The sequence below is a fragment of the Polistes fuscatus genome, unplaced genomic scaffold (assembly GCF_010416935.1).
Source record: "Polistes fuscatus isolate 324 unplaced genomic scaffold, CU_Pfus_HIC Scaffold22, whole genome shotgun sequence".
Taxonomy (NCBI): Eukaryota; Metazoa; Arthropoda; class Insecta; order Hymenoptera; family Vespidae; genus Polistes; species Polistes fuscatus.
The window spans coordinates 2,122,564-2,150,320 of NW_025113099.1; the positions used below are offsets into that span (position 1 = coordinate 2,122,564).

Below are 27,757 nucleotides of genomic sequence, written 5' to 3' on the forward strand. Positions count from 1 at the left end.
TCTTCGATACGTTTTCGTCCGGTAATATTCACGATCTATGGTTAGTCTAAAAATGATTTTTGAAAAAAAGAAAAAGCGTTTCAAATCTCGTAACATCGAAGTGCAAAGCTATCGTAAATGGTGGCTATATGTCCCAGCAGTAAAGAAGAAGAAGAAGAAGAAGAAAAGGGAGAATAAAAATAAAAAGAATAATAAGTTTGAGCATAGGTGAGTAGCTGCACCACCACCAGCACCACCAGCAGCAGCAGCAGGTAGGAGGTGAGTGCACACCGGCGTAGGTTCGAGTGGCAGAGGTGTAAAACGAGTGAATGCATATATCATACGGGCGTAATGCAATATCGGAGAAGGCCTGGTACCTCTGCTCTCCTCTCCTCTCTCAGTAGTTCCGTCCCAGAGGTGGACTCCCATCGGTCCGGAGGGCCCGGAGAGCCCAGAGGGCCTGACACGCCGTCCACCGTACGACCGTGTAAGTATAAGTAATGCCTGTTATTTGCCGGGTATTAGTTTTTGTGCCGGCCTAACTTATCGTCCTCGTAAACTGGTGCACAATTACCTGTCTCTCTACTGTGCCGGCTAGCAGAAGCAACCACCCTACTCTCTCTCTCTCTCTCTCTCTCCAAAGAAATAAAAGAAAGAAAGAAATTCTTCGTTGTCGACTTCCGAACGTGCTACCTCAGCTTGCTTGCTTGCTTGCTCTCTTCGAAATTACCTTCGGCCTGTTACCGAAGGTACAAAAAAAAAATAAAACGATTACAACGACAAACGAGAAAATCGATCGATTATCTTCCTTTCAAAGATTCGACTTTCTTCGATAGCCCTTTATGATGCATTCTCCTTGCAACATACTCTTATCTTTGCATCGAGCCTGCTGCTGCTGCTGCTTACGTCGTTTCGCGTAATTTAAAGGAACCTTTTCGTTCGATAAGTTTTTGAAAGATTACGTCAGATATTTTCTCTCGTTCAGATTATTTATTGTCTTAATTGGTTTTATATTATCTTACTAACGCTTACGTCATAAATACCGAAGAATTTTTCGGCGATCTTTTTTTATGATCATTTTTGATAAACTCGCACGCGTAATCCTCGAATTAACGGGTTTTATCGTAATTCGTCGAAACCAATTGTAAACTATAAATCATGAATGTTCTTACCACTCGCGATAATTCTTTAAGAAAAGAACAAAAACGAAAAAAAAATATAATATCATTTAACCTTTCGTTTATTCGACGAAGACCGCACAAATTCCAAAGAAAATCCAATTTTCACGGGGGCCCGTTCGTATTCGTTCTACTTTTCTAAACACGACAAACTAATCTTTATCGTCTACGTTATCTTATTATTAACGAAACAACAAGACCTTTCAAATAAATTGTACTTTAGGTCGGTAGCCGCCTCTTTGTTCGTAGATTTTCTCTCTTCGTTTTCTTACCGTCTCTCTCTCTCTCTCTCTTGTAAGCATTTACGGTCCATGATATTTCCGATTAAGGAGTAGCCGCTGTTACAGATAATGACCAGATAAGGATGATCGCCGAAAGGCAGTAGACGAGTGCGCTTGCGTGTTAAAAGTGTCCTCCTCTCACGGTTGGTCCAATTAAGACCCGCCATCCGAGAAAATCAAAACGATCTCGACGATTTTCAAAGATCTACAGCCGTTTAAAAATACGTCCCGGCATCCTAATCGCTTAACGAATACATTTATACAATAACGACGACTACCAATCACCAAATCTTATTGTCGTTTGCGTAGATGGTATCTCGCAAAAATACGATAAACTCTCGAAAGAAGTTTTTTTCTCTCGATTTTCAATGAAAAATCTGTCGATTCCGGAGTGGTCTTCTTTTTTTAGGGGGAAGAGGGAGGAGAATTTTCTTTCTTTTTTTTTTCATTCCATTCGAGCGTGAAAGTGGTGTGCGCGCACACCTTTGCACCTGGTCTAAGGTAAGACTACTAAAAAAAGAAATTGGGAACGGGAAGGAATGAACAAAGAGACATAGGGAATAAGAGAAATATAGAGAAAGAGATGAAGAAGAAGACATTTCTAACGTGCGAAAAAATCCTTTACAAATTCGACACGGTGGCCACCCAAAAAGCCGGTCACATAAATCGCCGACACACGTTAGAAAATCCGTGAAGATTAAAGGTAAAGTCGACAGACTGACTGACTGACTGACTGACTGACTGACTGACTGACTTTCTTTCACAATACCTAACCTAAAGAGACCTAACGTCCGAACGAATATTTACCGAGGTCCCTTTTCTTTCTCTTTCTCAATTCATTCTCAACGATTTCATCTTCCTCTTCCCGTTCACCGCCGTATCCCGCTTTGCCCATGTATTTTACACAACGTTAACTTGACTTCCTGTTACCGAAACTTACTCCAAATGGTGTTCTATGTGTGTGTGTGTGTGGGAAATGGGAATGTAAAGGAAAAGAAAGAGAGAGAGAACAAACGGATTCTCTTGCCTCTATTTTCCTCGACCTTTGTGAAATGGGCTTCCTGCGGAAACGCTTCAATGGACTTGGATTATGACTTTTAAATGTGGACGTCTTTATACGAGAATATAGTACGTCCCCGATTATTATACTATTTGCCAGTATATTATCGTATATTAATAACAGGCTGCCCTATATTTTAGATATAATTTAAATTTTAGTTTATAATATTGTTCACGGGATTTATATATTTTTAGTCCCATTTAGAAATATATCCCAAATATATCCCGAAATCCTCCGAATTCGTATTCGAGAAATTCTATGAACGGTTTTCTTCACAGTCAAGGACAAACGAAGGGATTGTAAAGGCCCCCGCATTTTTTCCTCCCTTTGAAAGAGACTTTTTAAAAACGTAGTCCCTTTCGTTTACAATGGATTTAACCGAATGGACGAACAATCAAGAAGGAATTGATATATTTTCTTTTTCTCGTCATTTTCATCTCTTTTCACGACTAGACGAAAAAGAAAATCTATTTCTAGTTCGCCCGCGCGTAATCATCGAAAAAAGAAGAAAAAGAAAAAGAAGAAGGAGAGAGACGGTCAAAATGATTTCTCTCATATCGTACGATCTAATTTATCATAAAAAGCTATTACCATTGGTAAACGACACGAGACACGCATTCCGATGAACACGTTTGATATGTCTTCCTTCAATTTCACTCTATCGCGAGTCGCAATTTAATATTATATACTCGAACGATCCTTATCAAAAGTCGCAATCAATTTGGCCAATTTATCGGCTCGCGTTGTACGTGATCGAATAATTATAATTAACGATCGTGTATCTGGTATACTTATACGTGCAAACGCATACACGCATACATCCCCATAACGGTAGAATTCTCTCAGTGGCTAGTAGAAGTTGGAAAGTGCATTGGTATCAAAAGGAGGCACACTTGTTCCGATAACATACCATAATTATAATCCGCGATCGTTGACGATGGCATATCGAGCTTTAACTTCAGATACCATAAATGATAACTTCGATTATATACAAAGTGCAGTAATAATTCTCGCGTTAGATATACGACGTTTAAAACATTGCCATTTTAATATGTACAAACATATCTAATTACGATCAATATCCGGCATCTCTAAATCTATGATTTATCCAAGATTTATAACAGAATAACTGACGTTTATAAAGTGATTCAAAATATGTTTCACGGTCGAAGAACCGTAATACGTGTGCTCGATAAATTTGGATTTGACGAAAATCGTGTGAGAAAAAATAGGAAGATTTTTCGGGATCCTTTTCTTTTCTTTTTTTCGTCTAATGATCAGTGACTTAATGTTTTCGAACGACCTGGGTTAGCCGATTTTAACGAGGATGGTTGTGACTCCGAGACTATGTCAGCGGTGGCGGCTAAAAACCACGGCACAAAGAGCACGAGGTGTATATTCACAAGCAAAGTGCCGATGCAACCAACGGCCGAAGAAATAGACCGGGTTTCTTTCTCGAACGAGAAACGCACCAGGCCGAACCTGTCCCCCGAGTTTGCCGACGCTCTCGACGGATAAGCAACCAAAAGATAAGATACGCTAATTGAGAGATCTTAATTGGAGTCTACAGGTATCCTATCGGACCTCCTTCTCGCCTGAACGTGCTTCCCTCCTCTCTCTTTTTCTCATTCTTTACCTCTCTCTCCCTCTCTTTCTCTCTCTTTCACTTTCGTGAATCTTCCGACACTCTTCCCGACCAACGCTGTTCTCGTCGAACCTCAGAATCTGCGTTTCGGATCGTGCCGTATAATTTCGCGCGTCTCTTTTCCCACTTGCCGAGTTAAACTACACAACCTTTACAAGAGTTTTAATTGAATTTACAGATGAAATTTATCGAAAGAAATCAATTAAATATCTACTCCTTACCGATTTCTCTTTACCTTTTTCTTTTCGTTTTTTTTTTTTACTTCTTTAAAATATTAGATCGAAAGACTTTTCGAACGCAACGAAGATGAAAAACGGATTTTACTCCATTCGTATGAATTTTCCTCCCTATTAGATTTCGGTCATTTTTGATTTTTATATTTATAATCTTTTTTCTAGATTTTGTTCGAACATTATCGGTGTAATTATTGGTAGTAAAAAAGATGAAAAACGGATTTTACTCCATTCATATGAATTTTCCTCCCTATTAGATTTCGGTCATTTTTACTTTTTATATTTATAATCATATTTTTTCTAGATTTTGTTCGAACATTATCGGTGTAACCATTGGTAGTAATTTAATTTCTATTCCATACGTCTTATTTAACATTTCTATTATTACTATTTCATGCTTGACGTTCTACGGTGGGAATTATCCCGTGAGATAAAATTTCCGGTGGTACAGCTTGAGGAAACAGACTTACGAAACGAAAGGGGTTAATCTTGAGATCTCGTAAAACCTAGAGAGGAGGAGGAGGAGGAGGAGGAGAACTCGTACGGAGGGATCAATTTCGACCTGGTAGCGCGTGAATGCTTCTTCCAACAAGTATAAGAGTAAAAGAGAGAGGGTGAAACTTAACGGCTTCGTCGTCAACGTTGACGTCGTCATCGTAGTCGTAGTCGTAGTCGTAGTTGTCTGGGCCCAGACGCATGATTTCCAGATCAAACACTCGACAGCGTTAAGAAGGAAGCTGGAACGGGGTGCTTATACTATTCGAGTCGGTATGTACTAGAAAGAGGAGGTGTCAACGAGGTGGTAAGAGGGATCGAAATTGGGGGACCTTTTCTCTCTTTCTTTTTGTTTCCTTTCTTTCTTTCTTTCTCTATCTATCTCTCGCATCCCGTTCCGTTCTTTCACTTACCGTCCCTCCTCGTGGAGAAAAAAAAAGGAAGGAGGGAGGGAGGGAGGGAGGTGAGAGGATTTTTTTACGTTATTTGGGGTACCCTTGAAAGCCCACTACCGAGGAAATCAACGGTCGGAATTGGAGTGCCGAGACCGTCAAGCTGAGACACGTAGACCTACACCTTCCTCCCTTTGCCCGCGGCCCCCCCTTCTAACTTGCACGCGGGGACCCCTAATAATACCTTCTCAACCATCCCTGGCAAATAACGAACCCACGGCGCAATACCATCAACACCACACACCGTCACCGTTCTTCGATGGGGTACCGTGGGTGTCTCCTTCGAATACGTCACGAGAAAAACGGCATGTTTGATTTTGGCTTTTACTTCTTTTCAAAGAACCTAAGCTTCCTTAACGGATTTACTAAGATCGAGAACACTCCAAATCGTTTTATTCTTCGTAGACTTCAAATTCCTTTCGTACTACGATCTGGAAGAATTTTTGTCAACGATTCGTACGAAAAAAAAATGAAAAATCTTTCAAATAAAATACAGAAAATTCGTATTCGTCGAATTTACTTACCTTCTTCGATAATTCGATATTTATATAATTCGAAAGAAAGAGGAAGATTCGGAGGGTTTATTAGAACGACGATTAGCAGTGTATGAGCATGTATTTGACAATGTTTTTTTTTTCCCTTTTTTTTTTTTCTTTTCGTTTCTTGCTTTTCTCCATCATCCATTTTCTCTCTCGTAACTAGGCGGCACACATTCATCGGAAATAGTCGCATTTTATTATATCTCGCGGCCTTTTTTTTTTTTTTAATCATTTCTCTCTCTCTCACGAATCTTCGTTTGAATTATTTTATTTTTCATTTCTTCGAAAATCTTTTCTTTCTTTATTACGTTGGAATGTTTTATATTATTGCTAATTGCTACCGGGCGTGTCATGGATCGTTTCTAATCGCATTAATTCGCGAAATGATTAATCAATTAATTAATTGAAAACAAAAAGGACACGCGCACGCGCACACACACACATAGTTAAAAAAAAAAACTTAATATAAACATAAAAAAAGTCTCTCTTTCTCCCTCTTTCTTTCTTCATCTCTCCCTCTCTCTGTTTTTTTTTCTGTTTCTTTTTGTTTATTTCTTTTCTCCCTTAACTCGATTGATTTTTCAATTACTTTAAACGACCAGAACACGTCCGGGTTACATCGACACATCGATTTTATTGGGTAACGAGTGGGCTACTATATTAAACTAAACGCGAATTATAGTTTATAGTATCGTACATAGTTTGTCCTTCGACAAAATTCGCAAACGATCGTGATCGTTAATAACGTTTCATTAATATTATTATTATTATTATTATTATTATTAATAATTATCGTTATTATCATTCGTCGTTTCCTGGTTAATCGATCATCAACAATCCGGTGTGCCTATGACAATGTTGTCTCTCGGTATTAATTATCTTACAATACACACATGGGGGCCTCTCTCTCTTTTATGGCTTTTTTTCTTTTTCATATTTTTTTTTTAACTTTTCTCTTTTTTTTTTTTTTCATTTTTATTTTGTATATGCGCGTATTTATACTTTACCTTTCTTCCACTTTTAATTATATTTATATATATACTATCTATCTATGGGGGTAATCAGATTCTCATCTCTCGTTCGTTTAATTCCCATCGTTCTGATTAATCGTCAATAATTAAATGGGCCGATGATGACGGTGATTACGATTATGATTATGATTATGAAATAGATGACGATGAAGGGGAAAGTATGAGGAAAAAAAAAATAAAGAGAGAGAGAGGGTGTGAGAGAGAGAGAAGAAGAGAAAAGAGAAATAGGAATGAAATTTGTTCGGTGTTTTTTAAGTATTGAAAAGTAAAACGCTCGAGAATCATCGTTTTCTATGCTTATCCCGAAATTTCTCTCTCTTTCTAATCATACTTATTTCTAATCGCGATTCCCATAGCGCCTCCTTCCCCTTACCTCGTGACGATTGTGACGAAACTATGCTTACACATACAAAAACGAATAGTAGTAGTAGTAGTAGTAATAGTATAGTAATAATAGTAGTAGTAGTAGTTGTAGGATAATTTGTGTTTCTTGACTTTGTTTTTTTTTTTGTTCTTTTTTTTTTTTTCATCTTTAAAGGTGGCGTTTACAATACCATATTACAATATGAATACACTACGCGTTACAATTAGGTTGTCTGTTATTAAATTATAAGCGTTCGGACTTTTACATGTCATTTTTTTCATCCTTCTTGTTCTTCTTGTTCTTCTTGTTCTTTTTTCTTTCAATATATGTATATATATTCTATCGTATTTTCCCTAACACACTTTTCATTTTTCATCATTTTCTTTCTATTCCTCGTTTTAATAAATCTCCATGGTCAGCTGGTGGCATTTAGTTTCCGTTTACGCGCAACATTTTTATTTCTGCTTAGAGATTAGCTAGCTTGCGCTGCGTGACCACGCACCGATGGACGAACGAAACACGAGAGACGTGTGTGTGTGTGTTGTTGAAAAAAAACGGAAGAGGGAAAAACGCGGAGCTTCAAAGATATTTAGAAAAGAAAAATATTAGTGGTGATGTGTGTTCATGTATATGCGTGTGTTTATAATGTTGGTATGCATGTATTTATTTATATATATGTGTGTACGTTGAGTGTAGAGTAGAAAAACGTAAGTTTGTATTTCGCATATTTTCTATGCAAACTCGAATCCGGTTTTCTATTTCCACTTCCGTCCAAAATTTCCATTTCATTTCATAATTTCATGAGAATTTGATTGGCAAAAGGGTGATTATAATAAAATCAATTTTCATTCATTTTATAGAATTGAAAGTACGAACAAAGTGATCTATCGTTCTCGGTATCGTCGAAGGGTACGTGGCCTTTTCGTTTATATTTTTTATGTTTTTATTTTTTTTTTCATATATGTGTATATATATATATATTTATATATATACACACACACACGATATATTATAATATATTCCTACGTACAATTTGTTTTTTAACTACTCACATTAGCATCACATACAAACAGCATTCTCGAGGGCGGTCGTGGGTGGGGTTTTTTTTTTTTTGTTTTGTTTTGTTTTGCTTTTTTGTTTTTTGTTTAATAGGGCCTTCTAAAAAAGCGCTCGCTGTTGCCTTATAACGTTGCGCAAAAAAACGAAACATTCATTCGAGTATTTCTCAAGTCCGGGCTTCTTACTTATAAAAATCGCGAGCCGCAAATTTAAATTCGAAAGAAACACAAAATCTTTTTCTTTTTCCTTTTCTTTTTTTCGCTTTTTTTCTCTTTTTTTTTTCTATTTTATTTTTCATCGCATTTCTCGACGACTCGTCGAACAACAAACAACGTGCGCGCGAGAGAGGGTTCGTTTTTTAAGTACGTAGAAAACAATAAAAGAGGGAATGTTGCTCGTTTGTTTCATTAAACAATGTTTTTCTTTGTTTTCTTCTTTTCTTTCTTTCTTTCTTTCATTATTTTTTTTCTAACGAACGAGACACGATTAAATGCGAGGCACGATCGTTGGCCTGGAATTCGTTTCTCCTCGAAAGCTAATAGGCGTAATACGTATTTTTTCTTTTTTTTATTTACATACGCATGATTCGTTAATGTAAAATGCGTTCTATGATGTATATCAATGCGTGTATGTGAATGAATTATTTATCAAAAATGATTTTAATCGATGACGAGAAGAAAGAAAAAGAAACGGGGCTTTGTTTAAGGGCGGGAACGGGGCCGGGGGGGTGTTTAAAATCGAATCGTGCGCGTAAACGTCCGCGATTTCAGATCATTCGTTTTATCATTTGTTATCTTTTTTTTTTCTTATCTTTATACAAAACAACGACAAAATAAGTGAAAAAACTCTTTCGATCATTTATTTCGCGATCGAACTGTCAATGATTTTAAGTGAGGAATTTGTGTGCGATGTCGTGGATGAGTGAATCGATGATTCGGAAAGAAACAAGAATAGGGAATTGGTATTCTAATTTAAAAAAAAAATAAAAAAAAAGAAAGAAGAGAGAAACGGGAAGATTGTCGGGAATAATTAAAAAATATACGAAAATTTAGGGTGGAAAGAAGGGGATGGGGGGGGTGGATGAATGGTAAAGAGAGCGACGCGTATTTTCACACACGCGTTACGAGGTCGATCGAGAGAGGAGGGGGGAGGGGATAAGAGGGAAAGAATGATGGAGGTGGTGCTGGAAGGGGGGAGGTAAGGAAACGAAAAAAAAAATGAGAAAGAAATGAAGGGGGAAAGTATGAATTAAAGATCGGGCGATTCGGCCTTCGTATTAACCTAAAACGTGATTTCAATAAATAAGCTACCTGGGAGCGTTACCTTTTTGGGAGAAAAAAAAGAGCAGGCGCTCCTTTCGCGTGGCGTTGCAGCGAGAAGCTGCACCGTGTGTCGCTGCTCCCGTTGGATTGAGGACTCGGATAGGAAAAAAAAAAGGTTTAATATTAAGGAAGGGAAGAAAGATTGAGAAAAGGAAACAAGGGGGGGGCTAGCTGTGGCAACAGCAGCAGCAGCAGCAGCAGCAACAGCAGCAGCAGCAGCAACAATAACAACAGGAGCCGTTACAAACAACAAACCGGGGTCGGCTTTTCGCTTAGCCATCGCGTACATACGTTTTTTTTCGCGTTTTTCTAACCTACTAATACAGTTTTTGTTTAATTATTTGTTTAATTATTAATGCGCCAGCATTTCCTAAGGATTAAGTCAATAACGATATAGTTTTTAATATATTACACGCACTCACACGCGTTTTAGAGGCAAATCTTACCACCAACGTACTTACGCATGAGTTTGAACGCGTACCACACGCATACGATGCACACGCATTTTACCACACGCAACAACAACAACAACAACAACAACCACAACACAGAATAAGAGCGAGTGCGAGGTACGCTTGCATTTTCCTCGCTCGCTCGCTCGCTCGCTTGCTCGCATGCTCGGTCCTCTGCAATTACCTTTTTTTTATTTTTACCAACTTTTACACGTGTATATACTTTTGTTTTCTTCTTGATATTATTATTATTATTATTATTAGTAGTAGTAGTATTATCATTATTATTATTATTATTATTATTATTATTATTATTAATCTTATTATTATTATTATTATTAATATTATTATTATTATTATTATTATTATTGCTCGGCCGGGTGCATCGAAGCTTTGAGTTCGCGCGCGAGCGATCGATCGGATCTTACGTAGCCGCACGCGTACGCTACTACTTACAAACCCACACACACACACTTGCATACTTGCACGCACGCATTTATGCACACGCATACATTTAACATTCACGTATCATACGACATGCATGCAGGCAGGCAGGCAGAGCACGCACGCACGCACCACGCACGCACGTTACATTACATTACGTTACGTTACGTTACATTACGTTACATTACGTTACGTTACGTTAGGCGAGCTATTAAATTAGCGCACAACGAGCGAGTGAGTTTTTTCTTGCGCGGCGGCATGAGGCTTATTTTTCCTTTTTTCTTTCTTTATTTTTCTCAGTTTTTGTACGCAGCAGCGAGTTCGCGCGCGACGCCCCTCCTGAGGAACACCGCGAATCTCGATTTGATTTCTTTCCTTTTTTTTTATTTTTTACTTACGTTACGTTACGTTAGGCGAGCTATTAAATTAGCGCACAACGAGCGAGTGTGTTTTTTTTGCGCGGCGGCTGAGGGCTTTTTTTCTTTTTTTCTTTCTTTATTGTTCTTCAGTGTTTGTACGCAGCAGCGAGTTCGCGCGACGCCCCTCCTGAGGAACACCGCGAATCTCGATTAATTGTTTTTTTTTCTTTAGAACCGTTCGTTCAAAGAGAAGAAAGAAAGAAAGAAGGAAGAGAAAGAGCGAGAGAGAAAGGGAGAACGCTCGGTGGAAAACGAACGAACGAACGCACGTGCGCGCTCACCTACGATCAATTTGTTTGTTTGTTTGTTTGTATTTCATTCGAATTTGTTTGAATTAGCTCGCTCGAAGATTCGAAAACTTGACGGGAATCCAATCGTCGACTCTTCTTAATCGCGTGTTTCGTCTCTGAATTAAACTCCTACTTGTCCTAAATAGGTTCAGTCGGGGGACAAGCGAGGAGTTTCGGAGTCGCGCGAAAATTTGGAGATCGGAGAGTCGTTGAGCTTCGTCCTATTTCGTATAATTTTCTTCTTCCTCGTTTTGTTCTTCCTTTCGCTTTATCTCTTTCCCATTTTTTTTTATCCCCCATCTTCTATCCTCCTAGCCAATTTCCGACGAATACATTTTCCTCTTAGGAAAAATCGAGACGCGGCTTTTTCGCGCGATGCAAGTGGCAAACGCAGTCGCGTGCATCGGTCATTTCAAAAGCTCGCGGTGTTTCCCGCGTGGATTTCAATTCCTCGAGAAGATTCGTTACCGAACTGATCATTCGAAAAAGAATCCGCCAATCAAAGCGACGATTTATGCGCGCGCGTGTGTGTGTGTGTGTTCCGTGTTCGGTGACAATAGATTCTCAGGTTACTCACAGGGGTTCAGAGGGGGGGTTAGGTGTCTGTGCGTTGCCTGCGTATACAGTTGTTGTGTAATTGTGTGTTCGTGTACGCGTGTATTCGTGTATAAGTATATATGTATGTATTTGTGTACGCTTTGTGTTATATATCGCGTGTATTACATGGATGTATGTATGTGTGTTGCGTGTGTGGATTAAAGAGGCAGTCTTGATCGGCGAGCCAATGCTATTCCGGCTCAATACTTCCTGGCCTCGACGAGGAGACGACTCTCCTGTCGTCTTCGTTGCATCGCCGAATTTTCCTCTTCGTCCTGTCGCATCTTCCAACGATTCGAGTGCCGATGACGATGCGTCGTGTGCCCTGCAGAATGTTGCTGCTGCTGCTGTTGCTGCTGCTGCTGCTGTTGTTGTTGTTGTTGCTGTTGTTGCTGATGATAGTGGTGCTGCTGCTGTTGCTGCCTCACACCACTACTGTCGGCTTGTATCAGCGAGTTCTTCGTCGCCCTCATCGGCAAAGGTTTCCTCGATAGCACGTAAGGTTCTCTCGGTTCCATACCACCCATATCCGCGTTCACCAGGCTGTTATGGTGGTTTATATCGGCGTGAGGATTGTACTTGATGAAGTTGAAACATTCCTGTCTACCATGAGGATTTTTCATCGGTTTGCCGAGCTTGTTGAAACCGAGGTATCGCGTGCTGTCGGCCACGCTCCTGTACCTGAGATACGAACCGTTGTAGACCTCGTAAAACTGGCACATCGGACCTTTCTGTTTCTTCGGCTGCAACATCAAAAAAACGAAGCATGAAAAAGGCTCGTAGCTTTGATCCAAAATAGGCTCATTTGGAACGGCAAGATTTTCGAGATATTACTTCAGATCATCCGAGTTCACAAATAACAAAGAACTTTGAATAATAATATCATTAATAGAATAGGAAAATCAATGAAGATAATTGGGGAGTCGAGTAATTACCAAGCCGACGAGTTTCCACCGCTTGTTGAAGCAAATGTATCGCTGGCTTTTCTCCGCGAAGATGTACAACTTCCTACTGAAGTCCTCGGATTGTGTCGTGAGCTGCTCTGTAACAGAAAGGGAACAAAAAAAAAGGTCAAATAGAGAATCGTTGCTTTCGTAGAAAATAAAGAAAAAAAGAGATAGATAGATAGATAGAGAAGTATAAAAGATTTTGCTATGCGTCTTTCGAAACGATACACGCGGCAAATGTTATAGGACAAAGCGAACTCGTCTATGGTGGCCGGACTGGAGATGTCTTTGGTGGCATCGGTATGCTAAAGCGCGCACTCGCACTGCCACATTTCCGAGAAGCGAGACCACAAGGAAGAAAGAGAAAGAAAGAAAGAAAGAAAGAAAGAGTCCGTGGTTTATGGCGTGAGGAGTCGTACTACCTACATCGAAATACGTTAGCTCGTTCACTCTCTTACTGTCCCTCTCATTCCTTGGTTCGGCACCGTGGAAAGAAGAAAAGCGGCGGCCAGAGGCTGGTCGGTGCTAATGAAGGAGGCACAGACCGACCGGTGTGTGCTTTGCCACTTAGCGGACCCTGTCGTTCGTGCTTCGACCCCGAAGAGTGCACGTCCAACTTCTACAACACCCCCCTTCCCCTCCTCCACCTCTCCACTTCTCCACCTTCATTCTCTCCCATTCTCATTCTCTTTCCGTCTTTCCTTTTCTATACCCAAACTCTTCTCTCTATCTCTCTCTCTCTCGTATTATTACGAAATATCTCAGCAACCGAGAATTCTTCTTTTGTTCCGATCGAGGTAAAAGGAGAATACGAGTTTTACAGGTGTATAGACCGAGTCCCGGAAGATTTGAAGTTTCCTCAAACTTTACAGCTTCCTTTGAGAAGACAAGAGAGATACGAAGAGAGAGAGAAAAGAAAGTGTACTTTGGGTGGTCCATTTCCCAAAGTCGTCTCGTTAAGTTCGGTTACATTCTCGGCATAGGATTATCGAGAAACATCCAAAATTATCTCTCGAAGTTATTTACGTTCCTCTTTTTTTTATTTGTCGAGAAAGAGAGAGAGAGAGTCTCTAAATCGAAGTTTATTGGAGTTAATTAACCCCCATTCGAAAATTCAACTACGTTTTTCTTTCGTTACATTTATTCGAAGGAATATCTATCAGAAAAAGGGGAACAATGGGAACGTATGAAAATACGTCTGAAACGGCATATATACGGAATTGACAATATCTTGAAATAGTTGAGTATCGCATCGCAAGAGACATTACAATACCGGTAAGTGTTTGGAAATCTTCCATATATATCCTGCGGTTTTCGATATCGAATTTGAAGGAATGCCAAGAGCTTTTAAATACCGAAAATCAAAGACCTCTTATATTCCTTTGGTTAGCCTCGATATTTGGTATCTATTACATTGTTCAATAATAACGGTTACCAAAATAAGGGATTTCGATCGATTGCGAGGAGTTTTCGGGAAGAATTTTTGCGACGAGGAGAACATGACCGAGGAATTTTTTCGTCTTACTAAAAGAAAGAAAGAAAGAAAGAAAGAAAGAGAGAGAGGGACTCTTTTCCTCTCGAAAACTCCACCCCCGTCTCCTTACCGTTTGTGCCCTCTGATCGAAGCCGCCAGGAGATTAGAGGCTGCCAAATGAATTAAAAGGCAATTTTAATCAAAAGCGGGCACCGGCTTTTAGGCACGATTACCCCCGATAATAATCGGTGGGATGGGCCAACGTTCTCGTACGAGGAAAAAGACCGTGGACCGTGCTAAGAGAAAGAATGAGAGAATGAAAGAGGGACGAGAGAGAAGAATGGATCCCATATATTACTTCTACGTGCTTCTCGCGATACGGGAACCGATTTGCCGGTTGGTTATAGGTTCGCAACTGACCCGCGCCCTCGAATGAGGACGACGGCCGAGTTCTTTCAACCCTTCGACGTTAAAGGCAGCCTCGAAACTGGTCCAAAGTCGACTGTTGCCAATGTTTCGTCTATGCGTCGGAGAAATTCCTTAACCGAGAATGATAATATGAGAAAGGGGTAGTAGAGCGGGGGGAGGAGAGGGTTGATCGAAACGATCGTTATTTCCGTGATACGAATAAATGGTACCATTGAGAACCACTGGCGTGCCACAATTTCGCGGCGTCGGCGTTATGAAAGCTATAATACAACGCGAGATAGGCCGGGGTATACCAAACGCGTAAGCGGAATAAGATAAAATGAAGAATAAAAAAAGGAAGGTAGGAAGAAAAGATGCGTATAAGCTGCAGCTCTTGTTACGAGGGCGCACGTATAATAGCGAGCCTGTCATTAACACCTAAACGCACGATTGGTCGATGGTCAACGGCATCCTTCTTCCTTCTTTACCAGAAGCAAAGAGTACATGTACACGGTGTACAAACTGGATAAAAGAAAAAAGTGATATCAAGAGAGAGAATGATCGGGGCGTCGTCGTCCTGGCTCGGATCAAAGGTGCGACAGCTGAAGAGCCTGGTTTACCGGGCTGACGCGCTAATCACAGCTCGCTAAGACTAAAATAATTAAATTCCAAGTCGGACGAGTCCTGTCTGCGCTTGGAATCCTTCCTTCCTTCCTTCCTTCCTCCGATCCATATTTAGTCCTATCTAGTTTTGTCCGTCCATCCGTCTGTCCGTCTTTTTCATGACACTCCGAAAGAAAAGCTGCTGACTCGTTCACGCGAAATTCTTCAAACCTGATCTATTTTTCTCTCCCTTTTTATTCATTCCTATGTCCCTTTAGAACGAGTATGTTAATCGATCTCTCTTACCAGCTGTCCCAGGTGGAAAAGAACAAAAATCAAATAAACGAGAAAGAAAGGAAAATGCATTGTGTTCCCCATTTATGCTCGTATTATTTCGAGTAACTCAACCAATGTTATTCCGAGAACGTTTTAGATAGCTTTGGAACGCCCTATTCCCCGACTACAATCGGGGTGGTCGTAGGAATAGGTTAGAGTCGATTCGTAAGTCCCTTCGAACAATGAAGACAACCAATTAGTGGCTCTACCGCTTCCAACGCGATGCAGGAACGAGCCTCTCTTAATCGGGCTCGTTGAATAGACACACTCTCTCTTTCTAACAGGTAGTAGTAGATGTATACGTCTATTTCTTCGAGTCCCAGGACCAGTTTTATCGCCGTGTAATTAGGAGACAAAGGGTTCAAGCCGGTTTCTAATGACTCCGAGATGAAACAAACGAACTTGACGTCTCTCTCTCTCTCACTCACTCATGAAAATTCATGTTTAACTTTTCGTTTAACAATTAATTGTAAGGATCGATCCAAATTCATTTTCGTGCGAGGAAGTTTTTTTACATTGTCTTATCGGACAAATGTAAAATCAACTGGGGACGGTCCTTTAGGATTATCGTTGAAACGTGATCGTAAAAATGGTCAGAGGTACCTACTCTTACGTCGTGGTAAACGACCACGGAAACTGTACTCGAGAAACCGCAGGCACGCATTCGCTTTCGCTGGTACGAGAACGATAACGAAAGAAAAATTGAATGGACGAATAAAAAAGAAAATAATCCGAGCGAGTGAGAGACACCGAGCAAAATTGATATCTATGTATTAAATAAAACGATATGCATAATTATCTTTACAATTTAATTCAAAGAAAAAACAAAATTAGGCGTAAATGTGCATTTGTTATTCTTCAAAATAATATAATTTACATGATTTTTAATATAACTTTGGAAATTATTTACATTCGAAATCCCCAGAGTTTGAAAAACGATTAAATATCAAAGCACCGAATGAATTGCTATAGCAAATCAAATAAATTGGAACTGTAACTGGTTAAAACAGTGGACGACGTAGAATCGTAAACATTCCAAGCAAAGAACAATGGCTATATCTTGTATAAAGTCACTGTCATTTATCCGATGACGTCTCTCTTCCGGAGTATACATCGAGCACTTTGAACGTTCCTTCTGAGGTAAATCGATACCCGGTTGTCTTTAGCACGAAGAGAAAACTGATGCCAGGCTTGCCGATCAGTCATACGTCGTTACGATGACGGAGATCAAAGTCCTACACCATATATATATTAAATTGTCCCATAAGTTCCTTGCTTTTTTTCTTATTTTTGATGCGACTTCAATAAACCATATTTATTTCTTATAAATTTGAGCCGTTTATTTTGAAAGTGGCCTAACTCCATTAGGAGTAGAGATTTTGGTGTGGTAAAAATGGCATTAAAAAAAATAATTTACTGTTTGTCCCCCGAGAGTATTACAATATTATCAAAAAGTGTCGGAAAGGTAATAACTTTATTGTACATGAAATGAGACAAGAAGATTTTGTATCAACAAAATTATTAGAAGACGCAATTTTTAAAAGGGTCAAGAATTCTAACGGAGAACCAATAAACTGGTTAAAAATATGTTGGATGCGTTTTGTTAAAATGAATAAGATTTTCTATAAGACATCAATGAATGAGAACGAAAATTTGAAAGTCCTGAATTTAATAGCACGTCGGGGTAGACCAAGAAAGTTCGAAAATATTGTATTGACACCACTGTATAAAAATATAAGACAAATTACAACCGTAAAATTCAAGGACATAATTGACTTATTACGATATATACCACCGGAACATCATGATTTCTTTAAATCCCTTTCACATACACAAAATGTAGATGAGTAGAAAATTGTTTTGTAATTTATGTTTGTAAAAAATATTTTGAATCGCATAATTTATGTTTTTAAAGTGTTACAAAGATATGTAAAATAAAATAAGTATTGTTTATTCGCAATTTGAAGCATCTTAAATTATGTTGAATGGACTTCGGTTCCTTCAAATTTTATAACGAATCTGGTTGTTAATTTTGAAAGTGGCCTAACTCCATTCTTGGTAAGAAAACGCATATTATTCACTTAATAATTGCCATTATTTTAATAGGCAAATTAAATTGAACACCTTTAGATACACTTAAGCAACATAACTCATTGTTATTCTTTATATTATATATTTTGAATTGAATTGAAACGCAAACCTTTAAATATCTCAATTTAAGGTTAAATGGAGTTAGGCCACTTTCAAAATAAACGGCTCATTTATACTTGTTATTTGTTCAATTATATATGAAACTAAAATAAATGAAATTATATGAATATATATACTACTATTATAGAACTATTATACTTTTATTTATTATTTACTATTTTCTTTTTACATTTATCTACTTACTGTGCGTTACTACTAATATAATCATAAGTTTAATAATAATTACATAATTTTCATTTTCGTTTTGTTTTATCTATACATTACATTGTACTATACTGTAATTAATGACCTTTAGGGAGCCTAGGCTCTAGGGTCAATAAAATATTATTAAATAAATAAATAAAATAAAAATTGTTTATTATGAAATAATCGGGATGGAGAATGGAGAAAAAAATCCCACGGGGTACGTAAGTCACGATTCTCTTATTCCGTTCCGTAAGAAAAGCAACGTTGTTGTTGGAGATACAAGAAGAGAGAGAGAGAGAGAGAAGAGAATGAAAGAGAAAGATATAACGGGAGAGAAGGTGGAGAGAAGTAGGTGGTAGAGGAGGAGACGAAAGAACGTGATGGATCTCGGGGAGGTGCAGACGTAGCGGTGCACGTAGCGTGCAGCAGCGCGAAAACTGGCTCTTCTGTTTACACAAGCCTTCAACTTCTTCCCTCCTCCTACTTATTTTTATCTCTTTTTTCTCTCTCTTTCTCTTTCTGTTAGCAAAGTCGCGGAGGGCGGACACGGTGTTCCACCGTTCCCTTCTTCTTCTTCTCTCCTCCTTCACTTTCACATGCACGCCGAGAAAACGGTTCTCAAGATTGCATTCGAATCGAGAACGCTCTTCTCCGAGCATAATATACTGGCCAACCAGGGACAAGACATCTCGGAATTTAAACGTGAAAGAATTCAACGAGATAACGAGGATAATCGATTTTCTTTCGATACACGGGAGGAGGAGGCGGCCGGGGGGAGGCTGGGAGGGAAAGAACATTGCGCGGATGATGTTTTAAGAATGGAGTAACATTTTCGTAACTCCAACGTTCTGTTCCTTTCTCTCCTTTTTTCTCTTTCTTTCTCACGCACACAGACTAAAAGCCAAGTTCCAACGATAAATGTGAAAGAAAAAAAAGGATCGGAGGAGGACATTTCGGGAAACGATTGGACACAGCTCGCAGCGTGGTCATTTCTATCGGAACGGTCATACCTATAGGACAAGTTTTGACATTTACGAGCTAATCAATTTGCGATAAGGATGGACACATACGCTTTTCCCAGTTTGGGTTTCGTCTTGGACGACATTTTCTGGGCAAGAGTATTATTTCTCGTTTATAAGATAGAGAAAGGATTTGAAATAGTTACGTGTAACTTCGAGTTAGAAGGAAAAGCAACATTCGAAACGTGATCGATAAATAAAAGATAGGATAAAGAGAATGAAAAAAAGGAATATTGATGTATGGATAGAAAAGACGTTGAGATAAACGGTGTCTAGTCGAAAACAATAGCGGACTAGACGAGGTAAAAGGTACATCGTTACTCATCTCTAACTTCACGGTCCCTTAAGAAACTCCCTTTCGTTTTTAAGGAGTCCCAACTCTTCGTCTCTGTCTTTTCTCGAGCAAAAGGGCACCACCCTTCTTCTTTCTCTTTCTTTCTGTTTCTTTCTCCATTCTACCAAAGAGATATTGCTCCTCTTCTCGGTGTTATTAACGAAGATGAGATTTCTCTGACGATCATCGCGGATCCTTATCCTCCTTTTACACTTTTTTTATGTCCGATCTTTCGAATTACGAATTACGAAATTACGAATTACGAAATTACGAATAGAAAAATAATGGTAGACGAAGAGCACCGAAACGTTGATTTTTCTTTTCTTTTCTTTTCTTTTTTTGTTACTTCGATCGATTTAAGTTAACTTATCTAATTCGTTAGAAATAAAGATGCTGCGTTTTTGGGTGTATTTCGAAGAATTCGAATTTGTTCTTTTAAATCTTGAGAATCGATAGCAGCACATGCTTCTTGTTTGATAATATCTTTCGGTTATTAGCTCGTAAAAGCTACGCTTTGGGACGAACGAGAGAAAGAAGTAGATAAAGGATAAGAAAGAGAGAGAGAGAGAGAGAGAAATATTGTTTTTCTCTCTCTTAGTAGCCAAAAAAGAGAGTGAGTGAAAGAGATGGAAGGAAATATAAGTCCTCGATCCGAGCTCTAACCGATAAGGATCGCAGTAAATTAAGATCTTTAATGCCGACCGGTCGTCGACGTTTTTAAACTCCTCTCTTCTTCGGCAGCCCTTCGAGAAATTTTGAAGGAACCATCGATTCGTAAGATAAGATGCTCTCCTCGTTGCCTCTTCTACCACGAAAACTCTCGATTGGGTTCGATTAACTAATCATACGATAAAACCACACGCGCGTCTCATTTTATCTCATTTCGAAATCTATCACATATAACTTATTATTATTATTATTATTGTTATTGTTTAAATATTAAGAAAAATAATGCAACGCGTAAAATTAATGAATTTTTTCAGAGTAGAATAAACTATTCGTAAATGAGTGATATTTCGAAGAAATATCGTTGAATTTTGAGTGTCGTTGATTAATTAGCATCGTCATTTTGAAAATGGAAAATAATCTTATAAGATGTTAGGTAGAAGAGGAAGATGGTAGAAAAGATGAAAAGCTTTCACTTACGGTAGGGTGCATTGTCATCGCTGCGTCCCATGGCCTTGATCGAGCGGCCCATTACGGTAACATTGCCGCTGCTGCAAGTCGAGTAGAGACTCACGGAGCGCACCATCGCAGGTACCGCCCCGCACATCACCACCTGCAATTACAAAAGGGTACTCTTATGTCTTTCGAAAGGGAATAATCCGATCCCATGGAAAGGGTACTACTACTACTCTTCCACGAGATGCACAACACGCCCGTAAACACACGTCAAACTATACTTTAGTGCTTTTAAGCGCGCGTGCCCAGGTAACTATAAACGTTATTATCATAACCGTACATTTATCTTACGTTTATTTTCTCGCACGGGGTACGATTTAACTATTTAAGGTGTGTATACCTGTATAATAAACCAGTATCTTTGTTAAATTAATTGAAAGAAAAATGTGGAAATAATGAAACTCGTATAAAAATTATTTTCGACCGAGCTTGGAAAACTCGGGAAGGATCTTTAAGAGTAAGAGAGAAAAGTATACTTTTCCTTTTTTTTCTCTCTCTCTCTCTCTTTTTTCGTTGAAGTCGTTAAATAGACATTTGCGAAAGTTGCATTTATTTTACGATACGTTAACGGACATTTATACGATCTCTTTGGACGAAAGACGACACACGTTGGTTAGTTTGTACGTCGACTTTTCTTCATCGTCTTTCTGGTTCCCTCGCAACTCGGATTCGAAGACATTTAGAACGAGCAAATAAGCGTCCATGTCGAGAAAGAAGAAAAGTAAAAGGGGGAGGATCGTTAACGAGCAGACACGAGCCGTCCATTAATGGCACCTCTGAAAATCCTCTTTCGTTTATTTCAAAACTGGCGCCATAATAATGTTACGAGGCCGACCAGCCAGCTCGCCATACGCCACTCCGTTCCATCTAATTAACCAAATTGAATAACATTCCGTGGCTTGTTTCAACTCGAATAACAACGTTCATAGTATTTTCAATTCTAACGATACCCGTCTCGTACGAAGGGGGTGGTGCTTGCACGTTTTAATACGAAAATAAGAAGAAGATGAAGAAAATAGAAACATCTCGCGACGCAACGAGTTTTTGAAGTTATACTTCTTTTGGCGCGTTGGGGAAAATGTAATGGGGAGTGATTTTGTTCCGAGGGTCTGTAACACGGAGCTTAGATAGAAGGAGCACGCACGGCATAGGGCATTTGGTATAAAATGTATCCCCAAAAACAGCATCAAATAACATGTACATATTTTCACCACCAGAGTAGCGCAACGGGCAAGTAAATCTCTGTGATGTCACAAAAAACCGTTGAGATGTTGCGGTGTATGTAAGCATAAACAAGTGTAAAAATAAGTTTACTTGGACAGTGTTGTTAATTTATTATTTACTTGGAAATTTGAAAATAATTAAGCCATTATTAAAGTAACAATTAAATTGAAAATTGAAATTAAGAAATTAAATGTGCCATTAACTATTTATTTCAACATTATTTTTTAATTGTTAATTATTTATTTGAAAATCTGTAAACATTGGAATTGTAGGTTAAGTATAGCTTACTCTGTGTTATAATATTTTTAACCGCTAAATTTAAAAACTGGTTCGAGGCAGTTGCAGCGCACTCTGTAATGAAACTATATTTGCTCTACTTTTTCGGGGACACTTCTGATACTATACGTTCGTGCTCCTTCTATCTAAGCTCCGTGGTCTGGAAAAACGACACCATGAAGTTTGTCGGTATTTACGACGCGCGGCAAAACGATTTCAAGTATACGGCATGAAGTTGTCTTCTTTTCTTCTTCCCCCTTTTTTTTCAAGCGGGTCACCCATCCAATTACTAATCGTACTCAGCGCTGCTTGACTTAAATGGTCGAGCGGGAACCAATGCTATCACAGCGCCATGGCGGTTGACGCATAAAATAATTCGATATATCTCTCTTATATTTATTATGGACTGATATCTATATTTTGATATTTTTGTTTTTTTTTTGTTTTGTATTCTTTCTTATATATGTAATATATCGATCGATTGAAAATATGTTTCCTTTCTTTTTTTTTAAAGTTATTTTTGAGGTTATTGAGGTTATGTTCTTTTTGGTACAGCAAAGAAGTATAACTTCATACGTGCGTACATAAGTACACACACCAGTTTTTTTTTTAGACATTTTACTCAATTTTACAATTTTTTCCTCTTACTCCTATTTTTATTTTTTACTTCACACAAGAAGAAAAAAAATAAGAAGAAAAAATAGAAGCATCTCGCGATGCAACGAGTTCTACAAACATTTTATTGATATTATTTATTTTATTCAATTGCAGAATCTATTCCTCTTATTTTCATTTTTATATTTTTCCTTCGCACAAAACTCGAAGCAATCCTTGACATAAAAACTCGGTTAAAGAAAAATCATATAAAAAGCAAACACATATCTCTCGACGTTTCGTTCGATCGTTTATTTATTAAATCGGCTCGTGACTCTCTCGGCTCGAATTATCCTTATTAAAACAGAGTTAAAAACGATCGTAAATCTTCGTTCGATCGATCGAATCGAGGAATCGAACCGATTCAGGTGCTCCCCAATCGTTACATCGAAGAGTCTAACGGAGAAACATTGGATTTCTTTCGTAACAACGAGTGCTACGTAAGAAAAAGATTGAAAGAGGTGATCGGTGGGTCGGGGGGGGGGGAGGAAGTGGGAGGAGGGTAGAAAGGAAAGAAAAAGTCAAAACATAAATATAAAAAGAGAGAATGAAAAGTAACGGGAAAGAGAGAAATGGGAGGAGAGGAGGAGAGGGTAAAAGATATGAGAACGTGTCGCGAATACAAGAGGGCGAAATTAAAGGTACAAGGAAAGGTATAAGGGATCATCTTTGAGTAAGTAAGAAAGAGTAGAAGCTGAAAGGCGGCAAAGGATAGAAAGAGAAGAAGGAACGAACACGTCGATATAAATCGTCGGCGTTGTAAACGCGTAGGAGTGGAAGCACCGATCATTAATCTATGGCAGGTAAGGTGCTCGCCGACGTAATCGTCGATTTACTAAGTCCTGGCACGACTTCCAACACGCGATATTCTCCTCCTCCTCCTCCTCCTCCTCCTTCTGTTCTTAGTTTTGTTTTTTTGGTATCTTTATCTTTATCTTTAACTCGTAACACGAATTCTATCCTCTCTTTCTCGCACGAAGAGGATATCTCTGATCTGACCCGGTCACCGAACAGACTACGGGAGGAGGAGGAGGAGGAGGAGGAGAGCTACTATCGGTCGGTTACACGTACTATGTAGATACATGCACACGCAAACATGTATTTACGTATAAGTATATATACCTACAGACTGTTTCTGTGTTAGATAGATAAGAATGAAAAGTACAATGTATGCCAGGTTGCAAAAGCAGTACGAATAACGACACGTTTCTCTTCCACCACGAGTTTTCTCGCTAAACTTTGCGTGTCACTGATTTAAACTATCGAAAGTCGATTTCGTTGTAATAGCTATTATTATTGGGTGGGTGGGTTGTACCTATCTACTACTTACTTACTTACTTACTTCTTCCAAAGAGAATAAAACTACTACTACTGCTACTACCGAATAAGAAACTTTGACTAAGTTTTTCTCCGAATAGATATACCGATGTAATTCTATGGGTCTTAAGGATCCTTTACTATCTCGAGCTATAAGACAAGATCGTTGGAAAGTTTTCGAGTCTATCGGAAATATCGCGAATCTATTTGGAATTCTTCGATCGAAGATAATGGAATTACGTAAGAATGAAAACTTACCATCAGGAGGCACAAAATCTTCGCTAAAACGGCAAGCTGTGGTAACCTGTAACAACAAATTATTTCACGTCTAAATTATTTCACGAATAATTAGGTTTTTGCTGAAAGGATATTAAATTGCATTGTATTTTTTTTTTTTAGTAATAAATAATTATTAATAAATAAATCGATTAAAAAAATGATTATTATATCAATGTTACAAATTGCAATTGGAAGATTCAACGAATCAATTCGTAATAGATGAGGAAAATACGTGCAAGGTGTATGATTAATATCGGTGACAAATTACGACGACTGGTAAATTGCATCGTTGCATTCAACGAATGCAACTCTTTCTATCGTGTAATAATATTCCTCTAATCGATGTGAATTATTTCTTATCGCTAGCTCGTCTTCTTCATCATTCTTGTTCCTTTTGAAATCACGCGATTGACGTGGCACGTGCCTCGGATCTATCGATCGATCGATCGATCGATCAATCAATCGGAATAATCAAAGCAACCGGTAGCACACTAACAACATCTCGAATATTGAGATTACTTTTCGAAAGGAAGGTTTTGAGGAAATATAATCGAAAGTTGACTACGGTTGAAAGGAAAGAGCACGAGTATCTCGTTAGAAATCAAGAGTAGTAAGACGGTGTGTCACGGTTTGTAAGAAATAACCCAGTTGCAAGCGAGCTAAGAGCTGTGGTGCGCAGCCACACGAGTTGTGCAACGCGAATGCATCTTGTGTTACACAGAACATAACGCACAGGTGAACACCAACGGTTTATAACAACGAGGGCAAGGAAACGTTACTAGTAAAAGGGACGAAATTGATCAATGCACGCATTAAAAGAACCAACAAATTTTTCCTTAACTTTAATTCGTTATCAGTTTGCTACGATAAAGAAAGTAGACTTGAAAGTACACTTTCGTTAGTTGATTTAACGAGTAACAAAAAGATACTTTAATTGGATGAGCTTACGTTCTATTAAAACGTTCACTTTATTTCACTTGTGGTGGTATTCTGTACACGTTAGAAACGTTAGACGTTTATTTAATTTACGTATTTGATTTTAGTATCGAGGATAATAACGGATTATAAGATTTATGATAGATTATTTGGCTACCAATTATTTCCTTTTCTCTATTTCTCTTTCGTTCAATCTTCTTGTAATCGAATACCACTTCGGATATCGTTTGATCGTAAAAGCCAATGTGATTCTTAACTTAGAAAGAAAGAGAGAGAGATTCACTTCTCGCACGTTTATCAGCGTATATCCAACGCGACAAGCATCGAGCGCATAATGCGTGGCTGCGGTTCCCCTTATGCAGTCTTCTCAGGTTTCCGAGTTTTAATTGTACCGGCAGGACGGTTATTCGCAACTGGAAGTGCGCTAAACGTCACGACGTTAAAACCTTTTCCTATTATCGAGACGCTGCTAAGTTTATGTTATTGTACTACGCTATTTTACTAGACTTTTTAAATGAATTTGTTACATTGATTTTTATCAGCGTCTTATAGCACGCTGGAAGCGGTAGTTCCCGTTCGATCGGTAAAGTCAAGCAGCGCTGAGCACATTTAGTACTTGGATGGGTGACCGCTTGGAAACACCGTGTGCTGTTGACTCCAACACTCCGCCTAGTTAATTAATTGGGCCGCCTAATTAATAATTAACTAGTTGGGATCCCAAACCCAGACAAAGGAAGAGGATTCGAGGGTGAGGTCTAGCAAAACCTACTCTTGGTAAAAACAATCAATCGCTCCCGAAAATAGCAATAAAAAAAAAAAGAGGACGACGAAGAGTCCTAACAAAAAGAATAAGAAGAACATTTTGATTATTCCTATCTTCTTATTATTTTCGTTCTCAATGATGAGAAGGAAAAATAAGAGGAACGAGAGATAAGAATCTGCACTCGACGAGGTAATTTCATATTCCAAAAGCAGCCTTAACGAGGACAGTAATAACGTTGATACTGTCAGTTGAGGAGGGATAGAAAGAAAGAGAAAGAAGGGGGGGGGAGAGAGTATGTGCTCGATCTTGTCTCACGAAATCGGGTTGCGCCTTATTCTCCTTATCTGAAGGATCCGATCGAAGCATCGATTTTGCTCGCGAGAACGCACGCTGCCGGCCGGTCGACCGACCGGCTGTCAAGTTTCAGTCAGTCCCAAGGTGTACGAGTATTCCCTCTCATCAGCGTATCTCCTCAACTCTTGCATGCTTTTACATAATTGCAAAATTAGTCACAACGTTTGATGTCCCGCTGACAACAACCTTCGTCGTACCGCGTTAGTCGTCTCGTTAGTCGGCCTCGAAGTACTCTATGACAAAGAGTATTATCAAACGCGTGTTACACTCTCTTCTTGTTATTCGTTTCGTTGTTAAATAATAACGAGGATAAAGTAAAACGTTAATTATGGATGAAAGTATCTCTACCATTTTTCGTGAAAGTGAGAGAATGACGTAGACAAATAAATAAACGGAAGGGAAAAAATTCGAGAGAGAGGGAGAGAGAGAGAGACGAAGAAAAATGATAGAAGAAACTCTTCGAGAGGGAGGACGTGAAAAATCCAGTATTTCCAGTATTTCTAGTATCGACGTAGTATCTTGCTTCGTAAGAAGGAGGATGAGGAGGAGGAGGAGGAGGAGGAGGAGGACTCGAGGCTCTTTGACTCGCACGTCAGAAGTAAACGTTTTCGCGATGAAGCTTCGCGCCTTCGAGCACGTGGCCGAGTTGAAGAATTCCGAGCTCTCGTGGAATCTCAATGAGAGAGAGAGAGAGAGAGAGAGAGAGAACTTTTGTCGTCCTCTTGACAACAACGTTTTAACGACAACATCTTCCACGAATAATCGTCACTAGCGTTGTCAACTTTCATCGAGAATTTTCCTTTTCTTACTTTTCTGATCTTTGTTTTATCAATTATAACCGATCGGATTTAACTCACCGTAAAATTTTCGAATACAACATATCGTCGTATCTTTACTTCGTGGCGTCATCTCCGTCCCATTACTTCGCATTGAATCAAAAAACAATCTCAATCGTCCCTAATTAAAGGAGACAATAGGGTAGGCCGATGAAACCGCACAAAAAGAAACACACCGATCCGCACGATCCGCTAATTAATCTCTGTTTGAGAGATACTGACGAATCAAACAACACGTAAGAGTTCTACGTCACTGAGGAATTCACTAAATTCGTAACCGAAATATCAAACTAATTCTTTCGATTCGATATTGAAATGATTTAATCACTATAGAGGGTATATTAAACGATACCACTTTGCGAGTAGATTTGCTTGTCGATTTATTAAACGAAGGAAATAAGAGAAGATGATATTGTGTGATCACCGGTACGAGATCAGCACAGTGAATGCGAGCGAGGACTAACTCTGAGGAGCCGGCATGACATCCTCCTCCTCGTGGCCACGTGGGGACTACGTTCGAAAAATGGAATTTTAGTGGGGAGGGATATTCGTTGTTGGCCGCCGCGTGAAAAACTGCC

General features: G+C 38.9%; 1 protein-coding gene across 4 annotated transcripts in view; it reads right to left on the reverse strand.

Annotated features, from left to right (window-relative positions):
- Positions 1–11,244: 11,244 nt before the first annotated feature.
- Positions 11,245–27,757, reverse strand: part of LOC122517981 (fibroblast growth factor 17-like) — a 112,481-nt gene continuing 95,968 nt past the window's right edge. For all 4 annotated transcript variants that reach the window (XM_043636617.1, XM_043636618.1, XM_043636620.1 and 1 more), the window contains exons 2-5: positions 24,270–24,315; positions 20,505–20,637; positions 12,776–12,882; positions 11,245–12,583 (exon numbers count right to left, since the gene is read on the reverse strand). In XM_043636617.1, coding sequence (XP_043492552.1) covers positions 12,041–12,583; positions 12,776–12,882; positions 20,505–20,637; positions 24,270–24,315 — 829 coding nt within the window. In that variant the 3' untranslated portion in view covers positions 11,245–12,040. The remainder of the gene's footprint in view (positions 12,584–12,775; positions 12,883–20,504; positions 20,638–24,269; positions 24,316–27,757) is intronic.